Genomic DNA, 25,525 nt, shown 5'->3' on the forward strand with positions numbered 1-25,525 from the left:
AGACAAAGATATGAATGAAGTTATGGACAAACTTAGAAACAAATAAATAGGCAAAGTTGTAAAAACTGAAGGAACTGAACTTTTGAAACTTTTTGCGATATTAAGTAGAGGAGCAGGACTACCATTCTGCGAAAAAAAATGGAGATCGAAGTATTACATTTCGAATGGTGGGGGCTAGAAGTGGGAGGAGGTTCAATTTTGTGGGTGCGATAACTCGCGCAAATTAAAAGCCTTCCCCCCGAAATTTTTACAGAAGGAAGATCTTACTTAGTTCTAGGCCGGTATTGAATTTGAGCGAAATCGGTCGAGCCGTTTAAAAATGGCGAGCTCTGAAAGTTTTAGGCTAGTCTATTTTTGTAGGCATCAAATGAGATGTCAATCAGTTACATTTAAATTTTAACCTGGTTTTTTTCTTTCCAGTCAAGAATAATAATTTCACCACTGCAATGACGCTGGCCAAAAAGAGGACTCATGACCAATCAGGCACCCTAGACTGGGCCAATCACGCTGTTTACCGGTGTCTCCTTTATTTGGGTGATCTGTCTCGCTACCTTGTCGACATTTCCCCTAACTGGGACGCAGGGTTAGCAGCACGGTGCTACTACCAAGCTCTCTGTTTGAAGCCAGAGGCAGGAATGCCGCACAATCAACTCGGACTTTTGTCAGGATCGAAAAATTACAATCTGGATGCCGTTTACCATTATATGAGATGGTGAGAAAAGTAGATATGTGTTAGTAATCTCATTAGTAAAATATGTTGGTTACTCCTGAGGTTCTCAACTCTTCAGCCCAGTCTCGCAAGTCTGGTGCCTCCCAGGATGAAGTGACAGGAGCTCGGGGACCGGGTCTGTGCTCTCTATGCAAGATTTTGAGCCCCAATCCCTCGGGGATTCCTGTTTCCTTTTCATTTTATGCCTGTCTGTCTCGGACTGACAGTCTGTGGGCGGGTGCGGTTGTCTCATCGCTTCGCCGATTGTTCGTATCTGGAGATGCAGTCTTCCTGATTGTTTTAGCAGCCTTTTCTTTGTCCATCACTATTTTTTATTTATTTATTTATGTATTTATTTTTTTTATGTTTCATTTTTACAATGGGCCTGTTGCAAACTTTTGCTAGAGCAAAACTAAGAGTTGTTTCCTGCAGATAATGCCTCAAAAATCACGATGAGCGCATCGGCAAAGTCTGAAATGCACTCATAACTTCACAATCTGCGTAAGATTTTTGCGGTTTTTTGAGCTTCCCGCTTCGAAAACGATACTACGGTACAGGTGAACATTTTGTTAGAGGAGTCGTTCCATTGGCGACAATACTCATCATGGCCGACGCCAGTCCGCCAAAACACGTGTGATGGGACGAGATAACACCTGAACAGGATTAAACCATTTAACAATCGGCGTGTTTACGTTCATATTTTCCTCGCCCGCCTTAATTGACCTTGAACTCTCCTCGAATTACGCGAGGAACTGCGCAAGCGTCGGCCATGATGAATATTGCCGACGATGGAGCGACTCCTCTAACAAAATGTTCACCTGTGCAGTAGTATCGTTTTTGAAGCGGGAAGCTCAAAATAACGCAAATTTCTAACGCAGATTGTGAATTTATGAGTGCATTTCAGACTTTGCCGATGCGCTCATCGTGATTTTTGAGGCATTATCTATAGGAAACAACTTTTCATTCTGCTCTAGCAAAAGTTTGCAACAGGCCCATTGGTACATGAGCCATGCACATGGCTATCATACAGTTCAGGTGATACATGCTAGATAGGTACATGATACCTAGTAGTAGATATCTGACACAAGATACAATATAAACAGAAAAGTAATCTGAAACAGGGTCTACAGGTTGATGAATTCTTCTTCCGTGTATGGGGCATTTATAGCTAAAAGGTTCTTCAGTGAATTCAGGAATCCAGTAATGTTTCCTAATTTAAACAAACCTTTAACGTTGCTTAATAGTGATTTGAATAGTTGCGTTTCAGCAATTTCGATATTATTCCTTGACTACGCATTCAGCACGGTGCTCCCAGGGTGGCCCAAATCATAGATTGGTAAATTCTTGGGGGACTTTTTCTATTCTTACTCTCTGAAGTAAATTTTGTGGTCAAAAAAGGCCCTTTGCAAAGCTCCAGCCAAATCGGATGGTATTAAAACCCCTGCTGGTAGACAGGTCGTATAATGTATTTTTACGTTCTAAAACACTTTTCTCCAGAAAAGTCAATTTCCTGAAGAAAAAACTGTAGTTTTTGGGGTTTAAAAAACGGGAATTTTGAAATTCACAGAAATCGGAAGTTCCATCAGCGCGTGCATAGTTTCTCCGCTAATAATGATCACAGAAAAAAACTGATTGTACATGACTACTTAACATTATAATCTTTGTAGTGACATGGAAGAAAATTTCGCAAGTACGGCTTTTATGCACTACAGTGGTTAAGTTCCACCTTAATACTCTACAACTTGTAGCACTGGTTTGCGAGTACATACATGTATCGGGTGATTTTATAGAAATGATGAAAGTCTAAGTGCACCTGAGGCATGAAAAAAAATTAGATATCGAAAAAATTAATCCTCATTACTTGAAAACAATCCTACAAATTGTGGAGCTAATACAGATGATCATTTCTTTTAAAAAAATAGCTCTGTAAGATCAGAAGAACTGAAGTTGTAGTTGCCAAAAAAACTCCACTTTCAGGCGGAATTCCCTACTTACTAATGTCCAAATGGGTCAAATGAGCTGAAAATCTGCTGAAAACCTTCTCTGAAGTACCCTACCTAAAGTAGAATCAAGGAAAAATATATTAGGATGTAAGAAAACTATTTTAAAAAATCAGTAAGATAAAGTTTTTTTTTTTTACATCCTGATGAGTATGACAGACGAAATAAATCAGTAAGATAAAGTTTTTTTTTACATCCTTATAAATATGATATGAAATAAATCAGTAAGATAAAGTTTATTTTTACATCCTGATAAATATGACAGATGAAATAAATCCAAGAAGTGAAAAAAATATTAGGTAGACAAGGAATTCAAAGTGTTTTAAGATGTCCTACCCCCTTGAAAGTCTTAACATTACTCTATGTTCAATTTAGATGAACCCAGCTAAGGTGAACCGTTTTTGAACTTTTTTCGAAATTCCTAGACGGCTAGTGCTAAAAAGTTGCGTTTTGGCATAGAAATAACGCTCAAGTGTTTTCAGAATTTTTGGATGATGTCCTGAGCCCGTCCCGACGCCATCTTTGTTGCCAAATCTTCGATTTTTTCGAGAAATTTTAAAGACTGTTTAAGGCCCAGAAAACGCGTAGAATTAATCAAAATGCAATTTAAAATACTTTAAATATCATTTCAAGCGATACAGGTCAGGATAGGACACCCCCAACACGCAGGGAATGTCTTAGGGGACGCAATCATGGACCCCCGAAATCCCTTAAAAATGCGCATAAATACTACCTATATTTTATGTTAATTTTCATTGATTCTATTTTTCTCATACTTTGTGTTATGACTAACGAGACTTATCAGTAGACTCTGTCCTACCATTTTACGGCTTACGATGTGGAATTAGGGTGCAAAGGAGTGCTACAGAGATGCCATATCCCTCAGTAATGAAAAAATAACCACCGGGCTAGAATGGGCCTCTGATCCGTGGACATCACTGGAATAATGTTCCTGTCACCTGAATTGAGTACTTCTTAGTACAGTATGCTCAGACTGATGGTAAGATATAATACAATCGAACACATTAGTAGTTAAATCTGGCAGCAGTGGGTGGCGGTTTCCATGCGCTTCGCGGATCGGAAGGTGGGTCACGGTGCCGGTTTTTTTAAGACACTGAGCGCAGAAAAATGATTGTATTTGACAGTTTTTCATCAACCTCAAAACAGGTGTGCCGAGATTGAGGAGGCTATTGTATCTCACATTGTGTAAGCAAATAATAAACGATAATTTTTTTAAGTCCTTAAAAGCTGTTTTTGACAATTTACACTGTTGCCATAAGCACTCAAGTACGGAACAAAAAATACACTAATTTTCTCCCGGCCTCAATTTCTAAATTTGGAAACAGTGTAAATTGTCAAAAATTGATCTTAAGGGCTAAAAAAATCTATTATTTTCTTACACGTTGTGAGATATATTAGTCTCCTCTACCTTGGAAGACCTCCTTTGAGGTTGATGAAATACTGTCAAATACGACAAGTTTGCAGGGCGCAGCGCCTCAAAACTAACTGTGCCATGACCCACCCTACCCCTACTCCTGAGTGAAAAATGAAATTTTCTCGTTTAAAATAGGCTTCAGGGTGTCTTCCGAAGACATGCTTAGGTTTGGAATAATTTGGACGCATTTTATAGCCGGAAAACGCAGTTCCGCGGATCGACCCATTTTCTTCCCATTTAAACCAATGTGATTTCTTCCGAAATTTTAATACAGCTTTGGGGGAATACATAGACTTCAGGTAGCATGCTGAGACAACAGAATTATCTTTTGGGGACCAAAAGGAATGAGAAAAAGCCCGGGGAGCAAGGTTTTGAGATGGTCGCCTCAAAACTGAACACCCTCGGGTAGTTAACTTCGTTCCTCTAGAATCCGCGAAGCGCATGGAAACCGCCACCCACTGCTGCCAGATTTAACTACTAATGTGTTTAATTGTATTATATCTTACCATTAGTCTGAGCATACTGTACTAAGAAGTACTCAATTCAGGTGACAGGAACATTATTCCAGTGATGTCCACGGATCAGAGGCCCATTCTAGCCCGGTGGTTATTTTTTCATTACTGAGGGATATGGCATCCCTGTAGCACTCCTTTGCACCCTAATTCTACATCGTAAGCCGTAAAATGGTAGGACAGAGTCTACTGATAAGTCTTGTTAGTCATAACACAAAGTATGAGAAAAATAGAATCAATGAAAATTAACATAAAATACAGGTAGTATTTATGCGCATTCTAAGGGATTTCGGGGGTCCATGATTGCGTCCCCTAAGACATTCCCTGCGCGTTGGGGGTGTCCTATCCTAACCTGTATCGCTTGAAATGATATTTAAAGTATTTTAAATTGCATTTTGATTAATTCTACGCGTTTCCTGGGCCTTAAACAGAGTCTTTAAAATTTCTCGAAAAAATCGAAAAGAGGGTTGTACAAAATCGGCGATTTTACCCCCCTCTTGGATTTTGCCCGGAGTTGGATATGTTGTTCCCTATCACAAGACACGCCTTATTCCGGCGTTGGCAAGTTCACCCGAAATTTTTCCCGCGCGCTACAGCGTTGCCAAGTTGAAAACAGGCAAATTCCGTAAGTGACGTTAAAATTGAGCTATGAAGTTGCGGTTTTAACGAAAATTCTCTAAAAATTACGTACTTTTAGGAAATGACCATCAATTTAATGTCGCATTAATTTTAACATGCATTGTTGCCAATTTTTCGATTTTTTAATTCGACTAATTTTACAAATCCGCAAATACCCAAAAAAGCTATCTTCAAAATTGAATAAAAAGTTGTCTAATCGATAGTTCGTTTGATTCCGCATCCATCGATATATTATAGCTCGCTGGGAAACTTTTGGTTCGCGAGATATCATCATTTTTGTAAACAGCTTCATGGAGCGACGACGCTTTTTGAGTCCGGGCGGATAGAAATTTTAGCCTCCAAAAACACAGGTCAGCATTAATTCCATGGTTTCCTATGTAATTTTTGGCGTTGAATCCGAATTTGACCATTTCATAACAAAATTGTCACCAAGAAGTTGCCAAACGGGGGCAAAAATGGCTTAAAATCGGCCTTTTTGGCGGATTATAGCCAGTGACTTGCCAGGAGTTGATCAGACGACAAAATTGGTTATTTCCACAGTTAAAACTCGTTGAACTTTCTACAAGCTGAGTCAAATTCTTCCTGCTCACGGCAAAATTAAACAAGCGACAAGCAGCAAACTGAAAAAAAGACACCAAAATCGGCGCTTTTTGCGGTTTTTGTCCTAAGTTTCTTGTTTTCCGACTGAATGAACATTTCTTAGGAAATTCTGAATTACACAGAGTGTAACGACAAACTATTGTATTGTTACATACATAGATAGGAGCTGCTTTAACAGTGGTCCCGCGCCCCGCAACGCCTAACTGCCATAGTTCCATGTCCTCCCACAGGTCCTCAGTAATTTGGAGCGCCTTTGTTCCTTTTTAAGCCCCTTATTGCCCTTTCCTAGGCGGCTTCTTCACTTTGGTATTGTTACTGTTTTCTATTAAACTCCATTTTCTCAGAATTATAAAATAAAACTGTATACTGAATATAGGGCGATGAATAATAACTGTCAAATACCGCCAAAATTCAACGATTCTACGTAATTTTGGCAATATTGCAATGCGTTTTGTCTTGTTTTAATGAAGTCATTCTGAGGAGTACATTTTATTCATTAATTGTTAGCAGAAAGTTTTCCATTATTGTTTCAAAATGTGATTTATTGACATGATTCGACAAAACTCACTGTTTTGTGAATTTTTCCTCTCTGGAATAAAAATCCTAGTAATTAGTTTATATTTGTCGCAGGCAATTAGCAATCGCCGGCAATTTGCAAGCAGTTCACATGTTGTTTCGATAACTCGCAATAATGCGAATCGAGATGGTATGATTTTAAAGGATTATGGTCTTCAAAAGCATCAACTCGCCTTGGAGCGCCTTCATTTTTTGTGATACTCTACGCTTTGTCTCGAAGTTAGTTTAGTTGCCTGCCCGATCTCAACCCAACTAATGTCACAGAGTTCACTACACGCTCTTCTGAGAGTTCCTATTTCTACTGTTTTTACGGTGGGAAAAGTGTTTACTCACATTAAAGGCAACATAATCAGCGCTCTAATTTTATTATTTTGTTTTTGAATTTTATGCTTTTCTACTTTTATTTATCACTGGCTTTCAAATTGCCGGCGATTGCTAATTGCCTGCGACATATGTAAGTTGAAAATTAAATTAATCTGCAAAAGTTTATTATTTTGCACGAGAGATACGTACATTTAAATAATTTAAAAATAAGAAGTGAACAAAGAATATAGGACAAATATCGAAAAAACCAGCGAAAATTCAAGTATTTTGTTTAAGCTTGGCAACATCGGAATACGTTCGATTTTATTTTATTGTTCATTTTCATTAAATTCTGCTCATGTTGTTCATTAGTTTAGTCTAGAAACATACTCTTAATCGGAAAACAAGGAACTTAGGACAAAAACCGCAAAAAGCGCCGATTTTGGAGTCTTTTTTTCAGTTTGCTGCTTGTCGCTTGTTTAATTTTGCCGTGAGCAGGAAGAATTTGACTCAGCTTGTAGAAAGTTCAACGAGTTTTAACTGTGGAAATAACCAATTTTGTCGTCTGATCAACTCCTGGCAAGTCACTGGCTATAATCCGCCAAAAAGGCCGATTTTAAGCCATTTTTGCCCCCGTTTGGCAACTTCTTGGTGACAATTTTGTTATGAAATGGTCAAATTCGGATTCAACGCCAAAAATTACATAGGAAACCATGGAATTAATGCTGACCTGTGTTTTTGGAGGCTAAAATTTCTATCCGCCCGGACTCAAAAAGCGTCGTCGCTCCATAAAGCTGTTTACAAAAATGATGATATCTCGCGAACCAAAAGTTTCCCAGCAAGCTATAATATATCGATGGATGCGGAATCAAACGAACTATCGATTAGACAACTTTTTATTCAATTTTGAAGATAGCTTTTTTGGGTATTTGCGGATTTGTAAAATTAGTCGAATTAAAAAATCGAAAAATTGGCAACAATGCATGTTAAAATTAATGCGACATTAAATTGATGGTCATTTCCTAAAAGTACGTAATTTTTAGAGAATTTTCGTTAAAACCGCAACTTCATAGCTCAATTTTAACGTCACTTACGGAATTTGCCTGTTTTCAACTTGGCAACGCTGTAGCGCGCGGGAAAAATTTCGGGTGAACTTGCCAACGCCGGAAAAAGGCGTGTCTTGTGATAGGGAACAACATATCCAACTCCGGGCAAAATCCAAGAGGGGAGTAAAATCGCCGATTTTGTACAACCCTCTTTGGCAACAAAGATGGCGTCGGGACGGGCTCAGGACATCATCCAAAAATTCTGAAAAAACTTGAGCGTTATTTTTATGCCAAAACGCAACTTTTTAGCACTTGCTGTCATGGAATTTCGAAAAAAGTTCAAAAACTGTCCACCGTAACAGCCCCTCCCCCCTCCTCCGCAAAGAAGACTGCATTTAAAAAAAGTCCAAATACTCCATATTGCTTGATTTGTTACCATTTCCAAAACTGACCTCATAGCAGTCGGCAGCGGTTCTAATACATCAAATTTTTTCTTTTAGCATGTGTGCTGTAGAATCTTTTGAAGGCACCGAAGGAAACCTAACGTCTGTGCTGGCACGGAATGCTAGTAGTTTGGAATCAGAAAGATGTGGAGGAGATGGTCCGCTCGTGAAACATTGCATCATGGAATTTCTGTACATAGCTGGATTACTGTTTTCTGATAGAACACCTAGAGAAAGTATGGCAGCTGTAAGTGTTCACTCTGTTTAGTTTTGAGCTTTTTGTTCTGCCTAAGATGTGTTACCTTAATATCCACAAGTCTTTTAAAAAATCCGATCTTTTTACGGAAATGTCGAAGTTCTGTGTGACAACCTGAAGAGGCTTGCTGAAGAAACTAAAAGCCTGCCTGTGTAAGGACATATGTTTGTTCTTAAATTTTTGATTAGATGGTGCGTAAGACCAAAAGCCCATGTTCAACCTGACAGAACTCTATCATGTGCAAAATGCTCTGGAAGCTCTTGTTTTACTGGTGACAGGAATAGAAAAATATTAATCCTTTCATTAGTATAAGCGCAGTATCTGTGCACAGCAAAATCTTATCCTTCCTACGCCATTTCAGCCATTACTCAGCGACCTCACTATGAAGTTTTGATTTCGCCTAGTGGAGCTTCTTTATACATCTACCAAATAAGGGACACGCCGACGGTCCCTTAAATTTTATTAGTTTACAAGAGTCATTTAATCTAATTGTCAACGCTCTTCCTCTCCTTCTAACGTAGGTGGACCACGAATCTGATAATTGCTCTTTATTTTATTCATAATTGAATCTTTTTAATGCGTCTTTCATTGATATCTCGCATGAGAGACTGGGCATCGATCTTGTGCAGAAAAAAGAGGCAATTTATGAAGAACTAAAATTAACCTAACCTAACCTTCATGCTCTTAAAGTCACAAATGCATTCTTTATGTTGCCACTGAAGACTTTTAAGACACAGAAAGTAGAACATATCAATGAAAGGGAAAGTTGGAAACTCATAAAAATCAAGTAATAAAAATTCTGAAAATAAGATAAAGGACAAGTTGGGAATAGAACTTGCATTCTTTCAACCTGTAATCAAGAATGCTTTTTATTTGGCCAGGGAGGAGGGACCTGCTGAAGGGGCATAAACGGTACATATACCAATAGTACATTCGACCCCCTCACGGTTAATCTGTAAACTTCAAAAGTACATCTTGGAGCAATACTGCCAGAGGTTTATACGATTTGGCTAGATAGCCTCCGTTAGTAATATTGAAAAGTATTCCCATTCATAACTGTCTATTAAAGAAGAATTGAACCGCACTAGCCAATTCCCAACGGAGTGCGCTGAGATTTGTTTGCATGACAACCGATCTACCTTGTGGGGTGTTCGCATGCAGAAAATAGCCTGGTAAGTTGGAAGTGCATAAATTTTGCAGATTTGGTACTTGAACCTCATTTGCATGTCCTTTCAAATTTTTTAGGGGAACTTAAAACTTTAGGAATTAACGAGGCAGTAACTACTGATTGAATGTATCAGGTCGCAAAAATATTTCCTCTGAGAAGATTTGGGTGATTTTGTATGTATCTTCCATCTCATTGCCTGTGCTTATCATCATGAAACTCTTTTTTCTATTCCAAGTTGGTAGACAGATGGCTAAAACTACTCGAAGAATGTCGAGAAGAAGAATTGCTTCGACCCATGATGAAAGAACCGGACTCATTGGATGATGCCGTTCTATCCGTGGAGAAACAACCTGATTTCCTAAAAGATGAGCTACTCTTCAAAATATTTGTTATTTTACTTATGTGTATCCAAAGGAGCATCGAAAAAGGTGAAAATAATCGACGATTTTTCTTTGACTTCTTTGAATTTAATTTTCCTTGCGCTATTTATAGTTTATGCTTGTCTCGATAAAATTACCGATACACATGTGAAATGGTCTAAACCAAGATGAAGAACACCCTAATGATTTCAATGTTTCTTTGCAAGATTCAGCCTTGTTTCAAGAACAAAATCGTTTAAATCAAGTTTGTATGAGTAACATTCCCTGAATCCTACAGACTAAAGTCAATACTTGCCGAAATATGAGGATGAAATCACGGGCAGAACTCAGATATTCTTTGGCAAGGAGCATCTAATGAGTGAGGACGAGGCATGTAGTCTCGCATTAGGGAACGGATGCGCAAGATTTACCCCTGCTCATCAGCGTGACAACGTTTGCAATCAGCCACACAAACCGTTACTAAAAGGAAGAGGGGGGGGGGAGGATTGTATGAGATAGAAATTTAAATTTATAATGCACTTGGAGGGCTTGATCAGGATTTTGGATTGTATTTTATGTGACAAGTTGGTTGAGGCTCAAGCCTCAAATGATCATTAATTATGTCAATTATTGTCCATGCAAGATCTGAAAAATAAATAACAAGTTTCGGTGATGCCGAAAATCCGTTTTGGCTGAACTTCGGTTTTTTTTTTCTTTTTACACTACCTTTATGTTTTTGTCAAAATTACTCTCTGGAAGGATATTTTAATTTTAAAGATCACTGTCTGTTTTCTAATTGTAGGTTTTGATAGAACTGGGCCTGAGGCTTTATGTCTGTCCCTAACATCTGTCATAGTTCAGACTTGTGCCAATAAATTTACCGAAAATGTTCCCTTACCAAAACCTAAGAAAACCGTATCAAATGATCAAAAATTGCACTCCCGTCGAAGGAGACGTCGAGTACGCAACAACAGTTTTGCCTCAGAGGAATCCGATCCTGAGTCTGAAAGTAAGTTTTTTATTATTTTATCTTTAAGACAAGGTCACTCACCTTGGGGGAATCGATTGGGGCTACCGAGGTTGCCTGTTCATGAAAAACTCTTCACATTGGAAAGTTGTCCGCGGCCAAGAGCTTAGAAATTTTTTTGTGTTTGAATCAGGTCAATATAAATCATTGAATAGTGTAACAACAAAAAGGACAAGAACAAGCCTGGTGCATCACTGCATTTCATATGCTTATGACCCAACTTCCCACAACTTTGTCAGGATCTTTTTTTATTTGTAGTATTGCTTTGAGGTCTCAAGCACAACTCGCCTAACGCCGAGATTGCACTAAATTTTTCCAAGTGAAAGTGCATACGACTACTTCGGATGTAGTTTCCGTGAACTAAGGTTGCAGCCGGAGCTTTACTCCAGTCAGGCTCAGCTCTCTCCAACACGTCAGCGGTTGTTCCAACGCAGATAACGTTACGCCTGTGCCATCACACCGATAAGCAATCTGTAGTTCACCTTGCGCCCAGGAGATAGCTCAGGGTGCTTTGCATTGAGGTATCCCACAACCAAATCAGTACGATTTGAATATGTTGGCACCCCAGCGGTCCAGCTCATTGCAATCAAGTTTGATCAGTATAATTAATAGGCACTACAAGGTCACACCCTGAAGTTTCCTCTCCATTGTCATCATCAGCTTCTTAGACGAAGTGACGGTTTCAAGTTGGCACTTCACAACTCCAAAGCCCCTTCCTCTACGACAAAACCAGTCTCATCATTTCTGTTGTCCTTGGAAAAACCCTGAAGGCTTCAAATCCTTGAGGCCTTCTCTTCCCAGCTTTACCAGCCAGTATTACCAGCTACCTCGATCTGCACAAGGTACTTGGGTGTCACATCCCAGGGCCTTTTATTTACTGGCACCTCTGGCTTCCTCGATCCTGTAGTAGCTCAACTGTTCGTCAGCAGGAAGCATTCTAAGTGACTCAGTCTTTTTTTAGACTGGGCAATGATTTCTCGCATCCCAAGTTGGACCAGCATGTAAATCAGGGTCTCCTCTGTTTTGTGTAGTGCCATTGTGGCAAGCGTCAATCAAACTATAGTCCCCCCCCCCCCACAAATCAAATGCTTTGTGGTTCACCGGGGCAATTTTTGGAGAAGTGGCCGCCTTAAGGGCTGTTCTATCGTGACAGCACAGGACGGAGACTCCTTTGACCTAAGCTTCAGGCTGTCCCTTCCGGCGTCCTCAAGCAGATCGTCCTTTGGTAACTGGACAGGCCCTCAGGCGCTCATTTTGACATGACTTAAAAATTGACTCCAAATTGAAAGACTAGCTCTAAAAATTCAAAATCAGATGACTTTTACCCCTGCCGATCTTAAGATTAGTGGTTCTTGCATGATTTAATAGAAAAAAAACGGAATTGATTTTTCTCCGAAAACATGCACTAATTCGACAAGTTAGGCCCTCTTGCATCTCAAACGAGTTATCTTGATAGTTCTTAACTCTCTTCCATCCACACACCTCGGGTTATTTAACTTTTGCCCTTTTATCTGCTTACTTGTCGCTGATAACATAACAGTGCTAAGGGGGAGGGTTACTGACCTCAAAAATGTTAGTTCATGCAATTTTAGGGCTGATGAGCCCCTCCTTGGCAACCTATGAGAACTAGAAGAATGCATGATCAACAAAAAGCCACTCAAAGTAAGTATCTGACCACATCGTAGCAACCAAATCCGAATTATTGCCTAGTTTTGTATTGAGATAGAATTTACTCCGTACTCTTTACAGGGTGTCCCAGGATTAAGTACGAATATTGAAGGAGTCGATTCTTCGGGTCAAAAGAAGACGTTTTTGTGGTATAATTTTTTTTCAAAAAACGCTTTCCGTCGGGGTCCCATTATCCCCCTATTAGTCCCTACTATCGCGAAAACTATGAATTATTGCGGAAAAATGTAGGAGACATTTTCTCAACATTTTTCAACGCTAAATCTTGTGGTGCCATCAAAAATCAATTTTTGTCGCAAAAAACATTAATTTTGTCTACTTTTAGGTTCAGTACCCTCCCTAAACCCCCCTCCAAATGAGTTTTACCTTTTTTGGAGGTCAAAAATGAAAAGAACGCTAAAAATTTCCAGTTACCAATTTTTATTCATATTGGTTGATAAACATTGCCGCAAAGTTAAAAAAACGATTTTTTTCCTCCAATTTTTGGGAGTTGTGGCGCCCAGGGAAAGCGTTTTTGGAGAAAAATTCTAACCTCAAAAACGTCTTTTTTTGACCCAAAGAATCGACTCCTTCAATATTCGTATTTAATCCTGGGACACCCTGTATGTTAGGTGTGTAAGTTACAGAACAAGAAAAACCGGATGAAAATGATAAGCAAGTGGTTGGAGATGCAAACACATCTAGACGCAATTGCCTGTTCCTGAACGGGAAAAGCGCTTATAAAAGCGCAGACTAGAAAAAAACACTAAAAATTTAGTCGAAACTGCAAGTAATAGGATGGTAGAATAGTGCTAGGTTCATACCATTCTCTGAGGAGATGAAGGCCAAGTAATACCACAAATTTTCAATCAGTGTCAAAAGTATGAGCTCAAGTAAGCATTGGTTTAAGACTGAGGAGAGAAATTGTTCAGTTCAAGCAGATTCATTGAAATACTAAGCTTAAGTCTGATGGAGAGATTGATATCGCTTTGGGTCTCTTTAGACCTCATCAGTAGATCACACTCGTCAGTGAGCTCAGCAAAATCCTGAACAGAACTGAAACACCGTCATGAACAAGATGCGAGCTAGAATGAAAAATTTCATGACTCCAGACTGCATTCATCCTATCTAAAAGGAGGCTTCATCCCATGGAAAAATTTCGATTGCGGCGGGTGCAATCGCATTTTCGCCCCTCCTCTGGCAAAGATATCTCTTTTTCTCAAAGTCTGGAAGAGAAACTGTTAATACCATGTAAAAGCACGTAAAAAGTGTGTTAGAGTCAGCCTCATGAAAGGGTTAGAGCAACGGCTTCATGCTCGAACAGATGCGCGGATCGGCCAAAAGCGCGATTTTCCACGGCACCGCCGCTACTATACAGCTCGGGCGCGTCCATTAATAATTTTTTTCTTCGAAAAACTTTTTATCTGTTCTCTACTAACTATTTCTTAACTTTTTAGGGGGTGAGACGATATCAAACCGAAAAAGTTGAAAACAAGGACCACCCTACTACTGAATCATGCCAATAATTTTCTTGTTTGGGAGTCGGCAGTTGAATCTAGATTATTTTATCTCAAACTGCCTGATTATGATTTTTTCTCGGTATTTTCTTTGACAGATGTAACAATCTCCTTTTTTTTTTAACTTTTCAGGAGTTGAGATCATCAGTTCAAATTCAAGTGAAAGTGAGGAAGAGCTGATATTTGATGAAAACTCAAGTTCTCAGTCAGATAATGAAGATGGAAAAACTGGAACTAATAGAATTGTAGCAAGCAACGGTGAGTTTATTTCTTATATATTACTAACTTCTTTCTTTTTTAATTTTTTCGTCGATTAGTATCAAAGCTCAGAAATCAGATAAGAAAAGAAGCTTTAGAAACATTTTTTTCGTTTTTTGTTAAAATTTCTATGAATGCTTGAAGTCCATGAAATACTCTAGCAATTTAAGTTATGGAATTGTTTTATTATGTGCGGACAGAATTCAACTACAGGTTTCAATAAAGGTTCCTGGAATTTGAATGTAGCACAAAATTAGTTCAAGTCCCTCAGCATTTTGCTGTTCTTCAACCTTATTATTTCCTTTGATTTATATACTTCTCAGGTGAATGTATGAATGGCGGGAAAGAATTATTGAAGCATCAAAAACAAATGAATGGAAGGACATATATGAATGGTTCAGCAAAAGGTAGCGAAGTTATGCAAACTTCAAGAATGTTCAGCAACCCTGTTTTCAAATTCGTCCAAGAACTTTCAAAATCAGGATATCTTCTACAAACAGTGAAGGTTTGTCCATTTTTTTTAAATTTTTCAAATTTATTAATCCTTGAAAATTTGAAGTTCAAATTCTGACCCATTCTGAAGACTTTACCACCTATCATTTCTATTCCTCTATAATTAAACCTACATTCACGTTAAAATCATTATCAATGTATTTATGTATGGGTGTCCCAAATGTTTTGTCACCAATCCTTGTAAGAGCAACCAAATACATAACAAAAACAAAGTGTGGGTTGGGTTACTACGTGTTGCATTACGTTTACTCTGTAAAGATGACTTTTTCTTTCTTCTTCCACACCTTGTTCTTTTTATATATTTTGTACCAGTTGAACATCTTTGTGCTAGGAGCTGTTGAGAAGTGTAGTTAAGAGGCAGTTCAAAAACTTAAAATGGTTGTATATTATGTCGGCGTTAAATTTGTAAATTCATCTAACACAACAGCCACATCATATACACAAAATCCAACAAAAGCACCAACCTTTGCAACCTCGGAAACCTTGTCATATGCACCAAACCTCTTGTATTCCGATTTATAACCTTAAACTCCTATTTTACAAGATTTATCTGTGAATGTCCCGCCAGTTCCGCAATTCGAGCCACATGCGGACATTATCTCTGCCGGCGCATGCCTCCTGAATGGCCCCTCTCAGAGCTACTACCAGTCAAGCACCGTCCATGCCATCCTTTGCTATACGATGTTATAGCAGGTTCATTATGTTAAATGGAGGTCGAAATAAAAAATTAAATGTAGTAAATAAGATAATAAATAATATGCCAAAGGTGCTTACTTTGATGTTTACTAGCTAATGCATTTTGCCTGTTCAGGAATCTTCAGAGCTTTGTTATAAATATGAATATTTTGATGAAATGAAATTACAAAACAAAATTATTTCCATGATAATGATGATAATGATGACAATGATGATGATAATAATCATAATAATAATAATAATAAATGTGTTACTGACTTTGGCCTGTGGCCCATCAGCAATACTTGTACCAGAAGTGCTCCCTCTTCCAAGTTACAAAAAAAAAATAAAAAATAAAATAATACTAATAATAATAAAAATAATGATAGTAATAACACCAAAATCGGTCCCGCTTTACGCCCAAAAATTATCCCTTTAAAAGGGAGACACTGGCCCCATCCATAATTTCCCTTTTTGACGTAGATTCTCCGGAAAAATCTGGTAATCGACCTCAGGGAATCCGATTTGCATGATCCTGAATCCACCTAGCTTCCCCCGGGGGCAAAAGGGGGGGGGGGAGGGACACAATTTCAAAAGTTAGGGTTCCATTCTGAATCACAAATTGATGGCATTCAAATTGAAAAGTGCAACAAATTTAAACTTTAATCGACGCCTGGGAGATCAAATTGACCCATTTGACACCCACAAGTATCCCTTGAAAGAGGGGAGCGATGCCCTCTCCATGATTTGCTCATTGGTCGCCAAACTGACATATCCTCCCGAAAGAGATGGTCCCCCCTCCCTAAAAATTCTGCAGAGACGTCAAGGGAGCTCCGAGACCATGAGAATCGAATTCTGTGATGTCAGTTCACTAGCATACCATCTTTTTTCCGAGATTCTACGTCAGTTTTGCGACTAATGAGCAATTCTTGGGGGGGGGGGAAGGGGTACCGCTTCTCTCTTTCGAGGGATACTTTTGGGCGTCGACTGGGTCAATTTGAACTTCCAGGTGTCAATTAAAGTTTAAATTTGTTGCACTTTTCAATTTGAATGCCATCAATTTGCGATTCAGAATGGAATCCTGTCCTTTGAAATTGTCTCCCCCCCCCCCCCCCCCCTGTTTACGTCCCAAGGGGAGCCAGATGGATTGGGGACCATGCAAATCAGATTCCTTGATTTCGATTACCAGAGGAATCATCTTCTTCCGGAGAATCTACGTCAGTTTTGCGATCAAAGGGAAATTATGGATGGGGCCACTGTCTCCCTCTTTAAGGGATCATTTTTGGGCCTAAAGTGGATCGATTTTGGACTGTTAGGCGTTAATTTCAATGCAGTCAAATCGCAATTCTATGGGGAATCCCGACTTTTAGGATGGTGATCCCCATTTACCCCCCTAAGGGGACTGGGAGGGCTTCAGGACCATGAAATTCGGATTCCTTAGGGTTGACTCCCTTTTCAACCCTGCGGTCTCTAACTTCATACGACCAAAACCAATCGAGAAAAAGGCCTGGTGCGGGTGGTCCGGGACACCTTGTAACAAAGGAGAAAATCATACTAGACGCCCTGGAAAGTATGAAGGTTCTCAGAGCCGTCCTCAATAATGAACAACTATTGAATTCTCAATAAGGTATACAATCCGCCAATAAACTGCTCATCAACCTGTGCTACAGTGCTGCTACCTGATGACTATTTCAGCAAACAGTAACCAGTTTTGCGCACGCGGTCGCAAATGACTTGTCTAAGTTTCTAAGTAAACGTGCATTAAAATGAATCGTTCGAAATTTAATGGACCAACGATCACAATATGTGGGAAAGGTTTTATAAAATATTCATATTTATACCTAAGCTCTAAAGGTGCCCGAACGGGCGAAATGCAGTAGCTAGTAAATATCAAAGCAAGCACCTTTGGCATATTATTTATTATCTTATTTTATTGAATTACAGGGTGCAATATGCAATTGAATCAAATTAAATTGATCTTTGGCAGAAATAAAAATGGAAGAAATGAACCGAAATTTCAGGAAAAATATGATTTACCAAGCGGCATCGAATGCTGCCGAGGGAGAGCAATATTTCAAACTTTCAGGACCCAGCACTATCCTTGAGAGAGGGTGGATGTGTTCTTATGTCCAACTGACATATAATCATTTTTTGGGATGTTCCGTGTGCTATGCTACCTGTTAGCCTTGTCAAACATACTAATGACTTCTAAATATCGGGTTAATTATTTACCTCTGTGGACTCATTTTCCTATTAGAAAATGATGCATTTGTTGCTCCATTCAATCCTTATTAGGATTCTCCGTTCTTAACTTCTTTAAAAATGTAGCGCATTTGTGGACTCTCATGACCCATGTTGCACACACCACTTCTTATTCTTTGTAATCCTTTTTTAAAATATTTTTTCTTTTTTTTTGCAGGTTTGCTGTGACTGGCTAAGCTGCAACATGCACATTCTGTCATCGTGTGTAGAGAGCTCACGTCCTCTCGTCTCCAACCTTATAACTTTGTTCAATTTTCTACTGCAGATCCCTGGAGGGGAAGTAGATCCCCGATCAGGTGAAAGTGTTTTTGAATCTTCATTGAAAGACGACGACTTTTCTTTGATTCCTCTAGAAGAAGATGTTGAGCTATGCAATCTTTCAATTCTAAAGTTAGCACATTCTGGAATTAACTTGGATTATGTCAGATTACACGACTTCGATTGTGATACACAGGTACATCATTACAGGAGTAAATACCTTTTAACTGTGCTTCCACCCAATAAATTATAATCAACTCCCGCTGAATGAGTAGGCATGGGCATGGGATATTTGTGCTCTTTGAGAGTGATTTCCAACTAAAATTAAATTGGTAACCCCCACCCCACCCCGTAATTTTAAATTTTGCTCAATTCTTGTCATATTGACTGAATGATACATTTTACGTTCAAAACCCCTCTAACTCTCAGAACACCTAATTCTGCTTCAGAAGACTCCAGCTCATCCATTCTATAAGAATAAGTTATGTAACGATTTTATGTTGCCAACATGACACTTACCACAGATAATATGTTAAGCAAACTTACCCAAGAATTAGCCAAAAAATTGTTAATTCCAAAGCAGTTGATAATAATTACTGTGATGTCAGTGTCCGTCAACCAGTGTGTAATAGTTGTGTGACCAGGGTAAAGAGAAATGGTGGAGAGTTGTGGACTAATTAGAATTATTCTTGGTACCACTTCTTTCCTTGTTCTGTACAATCATGATAAATTATAAACCTGGAAGAGGCACGAATGACGCCAGGGAGGCATCAGATAAAGAACGCTAGAGAATCACTTAATTTTTGGTGCTTCGGGGAGTTCTCTTGAGGTTGTGGTGACCAACGCTGTGAACATGGGGGAATCTTTGGATTGGTCTCGGTTTCAATGACTTTCGAAATTTGGTTCCAGTTCCTCCCAGGTCATAGTTTTCAGGTTCTGGTTCAAATCTGGTTGTAAAGATTTTTTTTTTTATGCTAAGAGAGGCTTTAAAGTATAAAATTTTTTTATTACATAACAAATAAAAAACACAGGTTGAAATGTTTAAAAAATTAAATTAGTTGAATATTTTGCACCATGAATCTAATTTATTTAAAAAACAACCGATTGTAAGCACTCGAATATTGAATTTGTAGGATTTTGGATACTTGGACCTCAAAAGTTACTTGCAAGCAGATCCAGCTTGATGCCCCTAGCAGTGACAATATAGAGCTCATTTTCTTAAAACATCTTTGAAACAAGTGTTGCTGATGCTGACATGACAACTTGTAGCCAGCTTAAACATAGTGAAGCTTCTATGAAATTCTTCTTTCTTTGCATGTTTAAATTTCAGCGGTGACCGAAATTTTCCAAAGTTTACCAGCTGCTTTTCATTCACGTAATTGTTCAGCATAATTTCAATTTCCTTGTGCTTGTGGCTTTCTGAGGAAAATTCTGCAGCCTCATCAGCTCAAGAGAGAAATCCCTTTAGCGGAATATTTCATTTAACAAAAAAATTATAAAACATTTTTTTTTTTAAAAGAAACCGTCAGTCGATGTGGTCTACTTCATGCGGAATCTTTTAAGAATCTGGAATCCAAGCCCAGTAATTTTGGTTCTGGCACAGGTTCCATTGAAGCCATCGGTTGGGGACCGGTTTCGATTCCACTGGAACCCTCTAGGTTCTGGTTTGGTTTGCACCCCTGCTGGTGACCACCCTGTTGTGTTATGCGAGTATGCTGCTAAATAGAAGCCAAGTCGCAAAAACGTGGATAAAAACGGCGTGTATATCGCGAATTTTGACAAGTTCAAAGCTCAAGCCTATGTCTGGAATCACTCACGAAGTTTAATTGTAAATTATGTTAAAACATGAAGCCGCAAAAAAATGGAGGATAGGGTGGCACGAGTGCTTTTTACAAGGTCTAGGGTGTCTACTAGTCTGGAAAATCTGGAAAGTCTGTAAATAGTACTGACTTTTTATAAGCAGCCTGGAATACTGAAAAAGTATGAAAAAAATCTTGTCGTATGACGAGCCCAAATGACCCATCGGTGGTAGAATTAGGTCACTCAAAAAGAAAAATCAGATTACTGAAGTAAGAAAGCAACTTGTAAACTTCAAGGATCAGGAAATTATCTACGGTACCACAAGCATCAAGCTTTAAAGGATATGTGGGCTCATAAAGATGAAGAAAAAGAGGTCCAAGAGAAATCAGGAATAGCTGTCTCCTGAAAAAAGTGTAGCTCACCAAGTAGTTATGAGACAGAGCAGACTTAATTTCAAGACAAAAAAATCAGTTGGAAATGGAAAGACAGAGATTAGAAGTGGTATGGCATCAGCCTTAAGCTTTCCCATCCCAAACAATAATCAAATCCTAAAAATATCAGCTGATTGCAATGATAGAGACGAAGATAGTTGACCCGGGGGCCGAATTTTCTGGGTCATTCCATCGTATTTGAATATACTTAAATATATTGTACTTAAAAATAAATAGGACGAGTCTCGACCGCACCCAAGTCCGGCTTAGCACTTCTGATTGGCTCGTGGTGCGGTTTGGACTCATCGATGGCTGTTGCATTTTTTGTGAAAGAGCTGGAAAAATTCGGTCCTTGGAGTCAATGATTAAAAAGGTCCAGAGGCAGAGGTAGGAGCTCCAAAAAACTAATCGCCCATATCAACAGTATAAAGAAGTGTAAAGTTACAAAAATCCTTTTAAATCATTTGAATACAAGTAATTGAACAAGAAGAGGTTTTAAATTGGAATGAAAAGATAAATGATAATGACAAAAAATAGAGAGGATGAGGGTCAGTCCAGAGAAAAAAAACAAGCCATGCTACAGAAAAGACAGAAGAAGAGACATACTTTTAAGTATCAGAATCCTTAGCATGGAAACTTAGAAAGATGAAGTGAGATGGGCTGATCTAGAAATGACTCTTTCTGAAAAAACCTGGGATGAGGTCGCGCAGAGACATCAGAAGAAGTTACATAACAGTTAAAAAAAGGATGTCAGGTCATGTAATACAACACTCTAACATAAGAAACAGGCTCTTTGGCACGGGTCTTACTATCCATAAAAGGTGGAAGAATGGTATGAAGGAATTTAGACCAGACAGACAGCAATAAGATAAGTGCCCTCAGATTAGAAATACCAAATCAGAAATTTTGGTCTAACCATGTACATATGCCTACAAAGCAACGAAAAGAAGAAGCAAGTTGTAGACATGAACAAAGAATTAGAACGTTTCATAACTGCAATGAGAAAGGAGACAAAGTCTGTATTATCAATGGGAGACAATTCAAGTATTGGTCAGAAAGAGAGGGAGGAAAAGAATTTCGTTCGAAGATATACATTTGGAAAGCATAACAATTGAAAGCTGCTGATTTTCGAATTACACTTAGGGTGTTAAAAAAGTTTTGCACACTTTCGGTCTTTGAGCAAACAGAAACAGCCATCGATTTGCAGTTTATGTTTGCTTAAATTCAATGTAATTTATTACTTATAAAATGAGACCAAGATCAGCTCTCCAAGTTTAATAGTGACTGAGTAACTCGAGGTTTTGAAAACGACTTATTGAAAGACCCCCTCCAGGACTTTTATTTATCTGAGGAACCAAAATTGGCAACATATCACCGAATTTCAAAGTTGATAACACATTGCCAATGTGACAAGTATATTTGGCCAACACCAGCACATTGCAAAACAAGCAGTGAACTCCAACACAATGTGTTGATAAGGCGCGTCATTAACTCGCATATATCAACCCCTTTAGTTTTCATTTACAGAGATTTCAAAATAGGCAAGTAGCACAACAAGAGAATTCATACGATCCAACACTTCAACGACGCACTTTGACGAGACCGTGTATTGTGAATGTAGAAAGCTATTCAAACGAATTTGAGTTTTTTAATCTGCCTGAAGCAAAATCTTATCAGATTTTTGAAGAAAAGTGCTGCGGAATAATTTAAGCGAAGAAAGGAAAAATTCTGTCGAACTCCTAGAGGATATAGTCGATTTAAAGGTATTTTGGGGCTAAAATACCCAAATCACTGGTAGTATAAATCCCGTTATATTATTGAAAAGAAATTGACTCGATATAAATAAAATTGCTTTAAATATGTCTTGATTTTGTTACTTTGAACGTCTTTCCATGGAAAGAAGTTCAACCATGTCTATGCTTTATTCACTCATGAATTGAAAGTAAGAAATCTACATCCCGAAAATCTACCGATTTGCCGTAAAATGTCTACACCAGGTCGATTTTACCCACTCGTTGAATTTACGAATCAATTTCGTGAGTGCACATATGTAATAGTTAATATGCTATAGTCATTTTGGGTGCCTTTATTTTTCAAGAAACAATTACAAGTAATTTCAATCCCGAAGAACCATAAATTTTCCGTATATAATCGAAAAAATCAAAATATGTCCACTCCCTGACGTGAAAATTAGATTCTACGTGTGAAAATGCTTATGCATCGATATGCTGAACAGAATCCATCTCAAAATTTTTCTCAGAGGTTTGTGTTATTATCAGCTTCCCTTCAAACCCCGGTTCGATGGCCGAATCGGCTGCCCAAAAAGCAAGCCATTTTTGAAGGGTTCTATGAGAAATTCGTGATATTATCGGCTCTCAGGAAATCACCTCATGGCTAAAACTGGTGGTATAAATGTTTGAGTGCTTAAAATAATCGTATTTAAGAAAGTAAGGCATTAAACTATGGAGTCAATTTCTTTTTAATAATACAACGGGATTCACTACTGGTGATTTAGCTATTTTAGCCCCAGCATACTTTTAAAGCGCCTTTACATTCCCGAATTTCGACGTATTTTTTTTTTTTTTTTTTTTTTTGGCTTAAACGACTCAAGAGACACTCAAGTAAAAAATTTTCGATATGGATATATAAAACATGTTTAACTCGTTGAGGCACACTGTGTATTGTATGGAGTACTGTTGCTGTTCGACCCTTGTCTTCAGGTCAAAATTCTTACATGGAAGCCCCTTGCAAGAGGCGAATTTGTTGTAATTACTCCCAATTTTTTCTCCGTTATATAATGGAATTGCTTGTCAAATTCTGCGGTCAATTTTATCTAATTGTAATTTATACATTTCTTTTTTTCCCCTTCATTTTATTTTTTGTTTGGAGAATTCGAGGTTTTGTTGATTTCTTCAGATTTCGAATACCGTAACTTCTCTTCTATTCGGCCGATTTTTATGAATGAGACCTTTTTTAATTCTTGTTTTAACGGAGAGTAAGAAAAAAATTGCTAAGTACACGCGAAACAATTTTTTTTGAAAATTGGACGAATCCTAGCGTGACGGTGAAATGGTTAATGAAGCGTGAGTAACCGGGTCCCGCCGGCCGCTCACCGGGATCCGGAGCTATTGTCTCTTTCGACAAGCCGACGCTGGGGTCAGGCGCGCGGAGGAGAGAGGGGTAGGTAGATTTCCATATGTGCGCAAGTAGCTTCCTGTATGAGCCACGTCTAGCAAATGGTCTAATGAATCTCGAGGCTCATCACAGATTGCACTTACGGCTGCCCTGGCTATCAGAGCAGTGGTACCAAATTTTGAAAAGCATAACAGGGGTGTGGAGATCTGTCAAAGCAACGTTTTGAACAAAACGGAGTGAGTGAAATTCTCATTCGAAGAGTGCCGAACTGGTCAGCCATCCTCGAATCAGTTTGCTTGCTTCTGCTTATATATGCATATTTTAAATCAGCGCTGCGCATTCTCAGGCTTCTTCTTAAGAAAACCAAGTAACGTGGACTCTTGGCATTCACTGCACATAAATTAGAAAGCCCCAGAATGAGAAACAACTTTAAATCATAATTATTGACGGATTAGTAAACTTTTTACACACTTTGGAAAATCTCAGAAGTTCGCGGTAGTCACTTTTCGGTAAGGAACTAAGGGACTCGGTTATTGTATCGAGTGGGGGGTCGAAACGATCGCAAAGGCGGTATACTACGTATACGCGCCAAAAAAGACTGCACAATACAGACTCCTGGATGTTGCATCGGGGAAGGGGGGGGGAGGTCAAAGTAAAATAAACTTTTGGGCATAACTTTTAAACGGTTGCAGATATCGAGCTGAACTTTTCTATAAAGAAAGAGCTTAATAAAATCTTTCTATCGAGTATCAGACTTTGACTATCGGTTAATTTTTACAAAGTATGGCTCATTAAATTTTTTGAAAGATTCTAATTTTGGATTTTTCAATTTTTTGATGTGAGGGGTTGCACAAAATGCTATAAATATGTGTGCAATAGATAGTCCTTGTTTTTCCTTTAAAATAAGCCAAAGAGCATGTTAGAGAAATGATCAGTTTTGGAGTTATGCTTTTTTATAGTTGATGCGATAGGATCTGCACTTGATCCTCAAGCCAGAGCTCCATAGAGTGGAGCGAAGAACATTTATTTTGGATATCGCTTAATGAATAGGGGTAAAAACGGTGCTATGTGTAAAATGAATAAACAAACAAGTGTTTTTTTCTTTTTTTAAAATTTTAAAACCTTTCCGCTTGTACCGAGGCTCTAAAGTAGCCAGTTTCACGAAAATGTGTCATCCTTCAATGAAGAATTGCGCTAAATAAATCCCAACTCCTTGTTTTCACCCGAACTCTACTGGTTTTGGTAAATCAGATGTTTTAAATCCGTTTATGGCCAGTGGAACACTTAGAAAATAATTTTAATCCCTCAAAATTGAGATAGTTCTCTAAAAAAATTGAAAAAACTTGTAAAATATGGGTATTTTACAGATTTGTTCAAATTCGTAGAAATGCCTGCAAATCGTTAAAAGTGATAGAATGACGATTTCAGAAGCTATACTCTTAGAAAAAGCACAGGTTTCCATCCAGGGACAATGCAACGTGTCCTTATTAAACACCGATAATGACGAGAAATGCGGCTTACCTGCCTCGGTTAGCTGTAAAAAGTTTTAATTTTCCTGAGGATTTCCCGCGATTTTTTTTTCCTACAAGATTGTCAGAGAAGGTCTGTAGATTGAAGAAGTGACAACCGCGAAATCGTAGGAGGGGCCGTTTTTTTTATTTTCGGGTTGTTCCAATTTAATGTTTAAACGGCAGCAGAGGCTAATGTGTGACAACCAAAACCCACCATTCCTAATCCAATGGAGTTCAGATTTTATGAATGTTGGTTTCTGGTATGAAAGAGGGAGTCCTCAAAAGTTTCAAACCCTCCCTTAGAGAATGACGCCCCCTTATGCGGTGTTGCCAAGTTACGTATCCCATAATGATGCAGCTGATAGGGTAATGTAGAGTTTGAGTTGCGACTATCGCCAAAAAGCATGAAAAAACTAACCATTTATAC

At 38.5% G+C, this 25,525-nt stretch overlaps 1 protein-coding gene across 1 annotated transcript in view; it reads left to right on the top strand.

Moving 5' to 3' along the window:
• Nucleotides 1-25,525, top strand: part of Smg5 (Smg5 nonsense mediated mRNA decay factor) — a 68,293-nt gene that overhangs the window by 26,654 nt on the left and 16,114 nt on the right. Inside the window, 7 exon segments of the mRNA XM_072296511.1 lie at nucleotides 421-712; nucleotides 8,321-8,510; nucleotides 9,923-10,115; nucleotides 10,849-11,055; nucleotides 14,388-14,513; nucleotides 14,837-15,018; nucleotides 18,121-18,417. Coding sequence (XP_072152612.1) covers nucleotides 421-712; nucleotides 8,321-8,510; nucleotides 9,923-10,115; nucleotides 10,849-11,055; nucleotides 14,388-14,513; nucleotides 14,837-15,018; nucleotides 18,121-18,417 — 1,487 coding nt within the window.

This window comes from Bemisia tabaci, chromosome 2, assembly GCF_918797505.1.
Source record: "Bemisia tabaci chromosome 2, PGI_BMITA_v3".
Taxonomy (NCBI): domain Eukaryota; kingdom Metazoa; phylum Arthropoda; class Insecta; order Hemiptera; family Aleyrodidae; genus Bemisia; species Bemisia tabaci.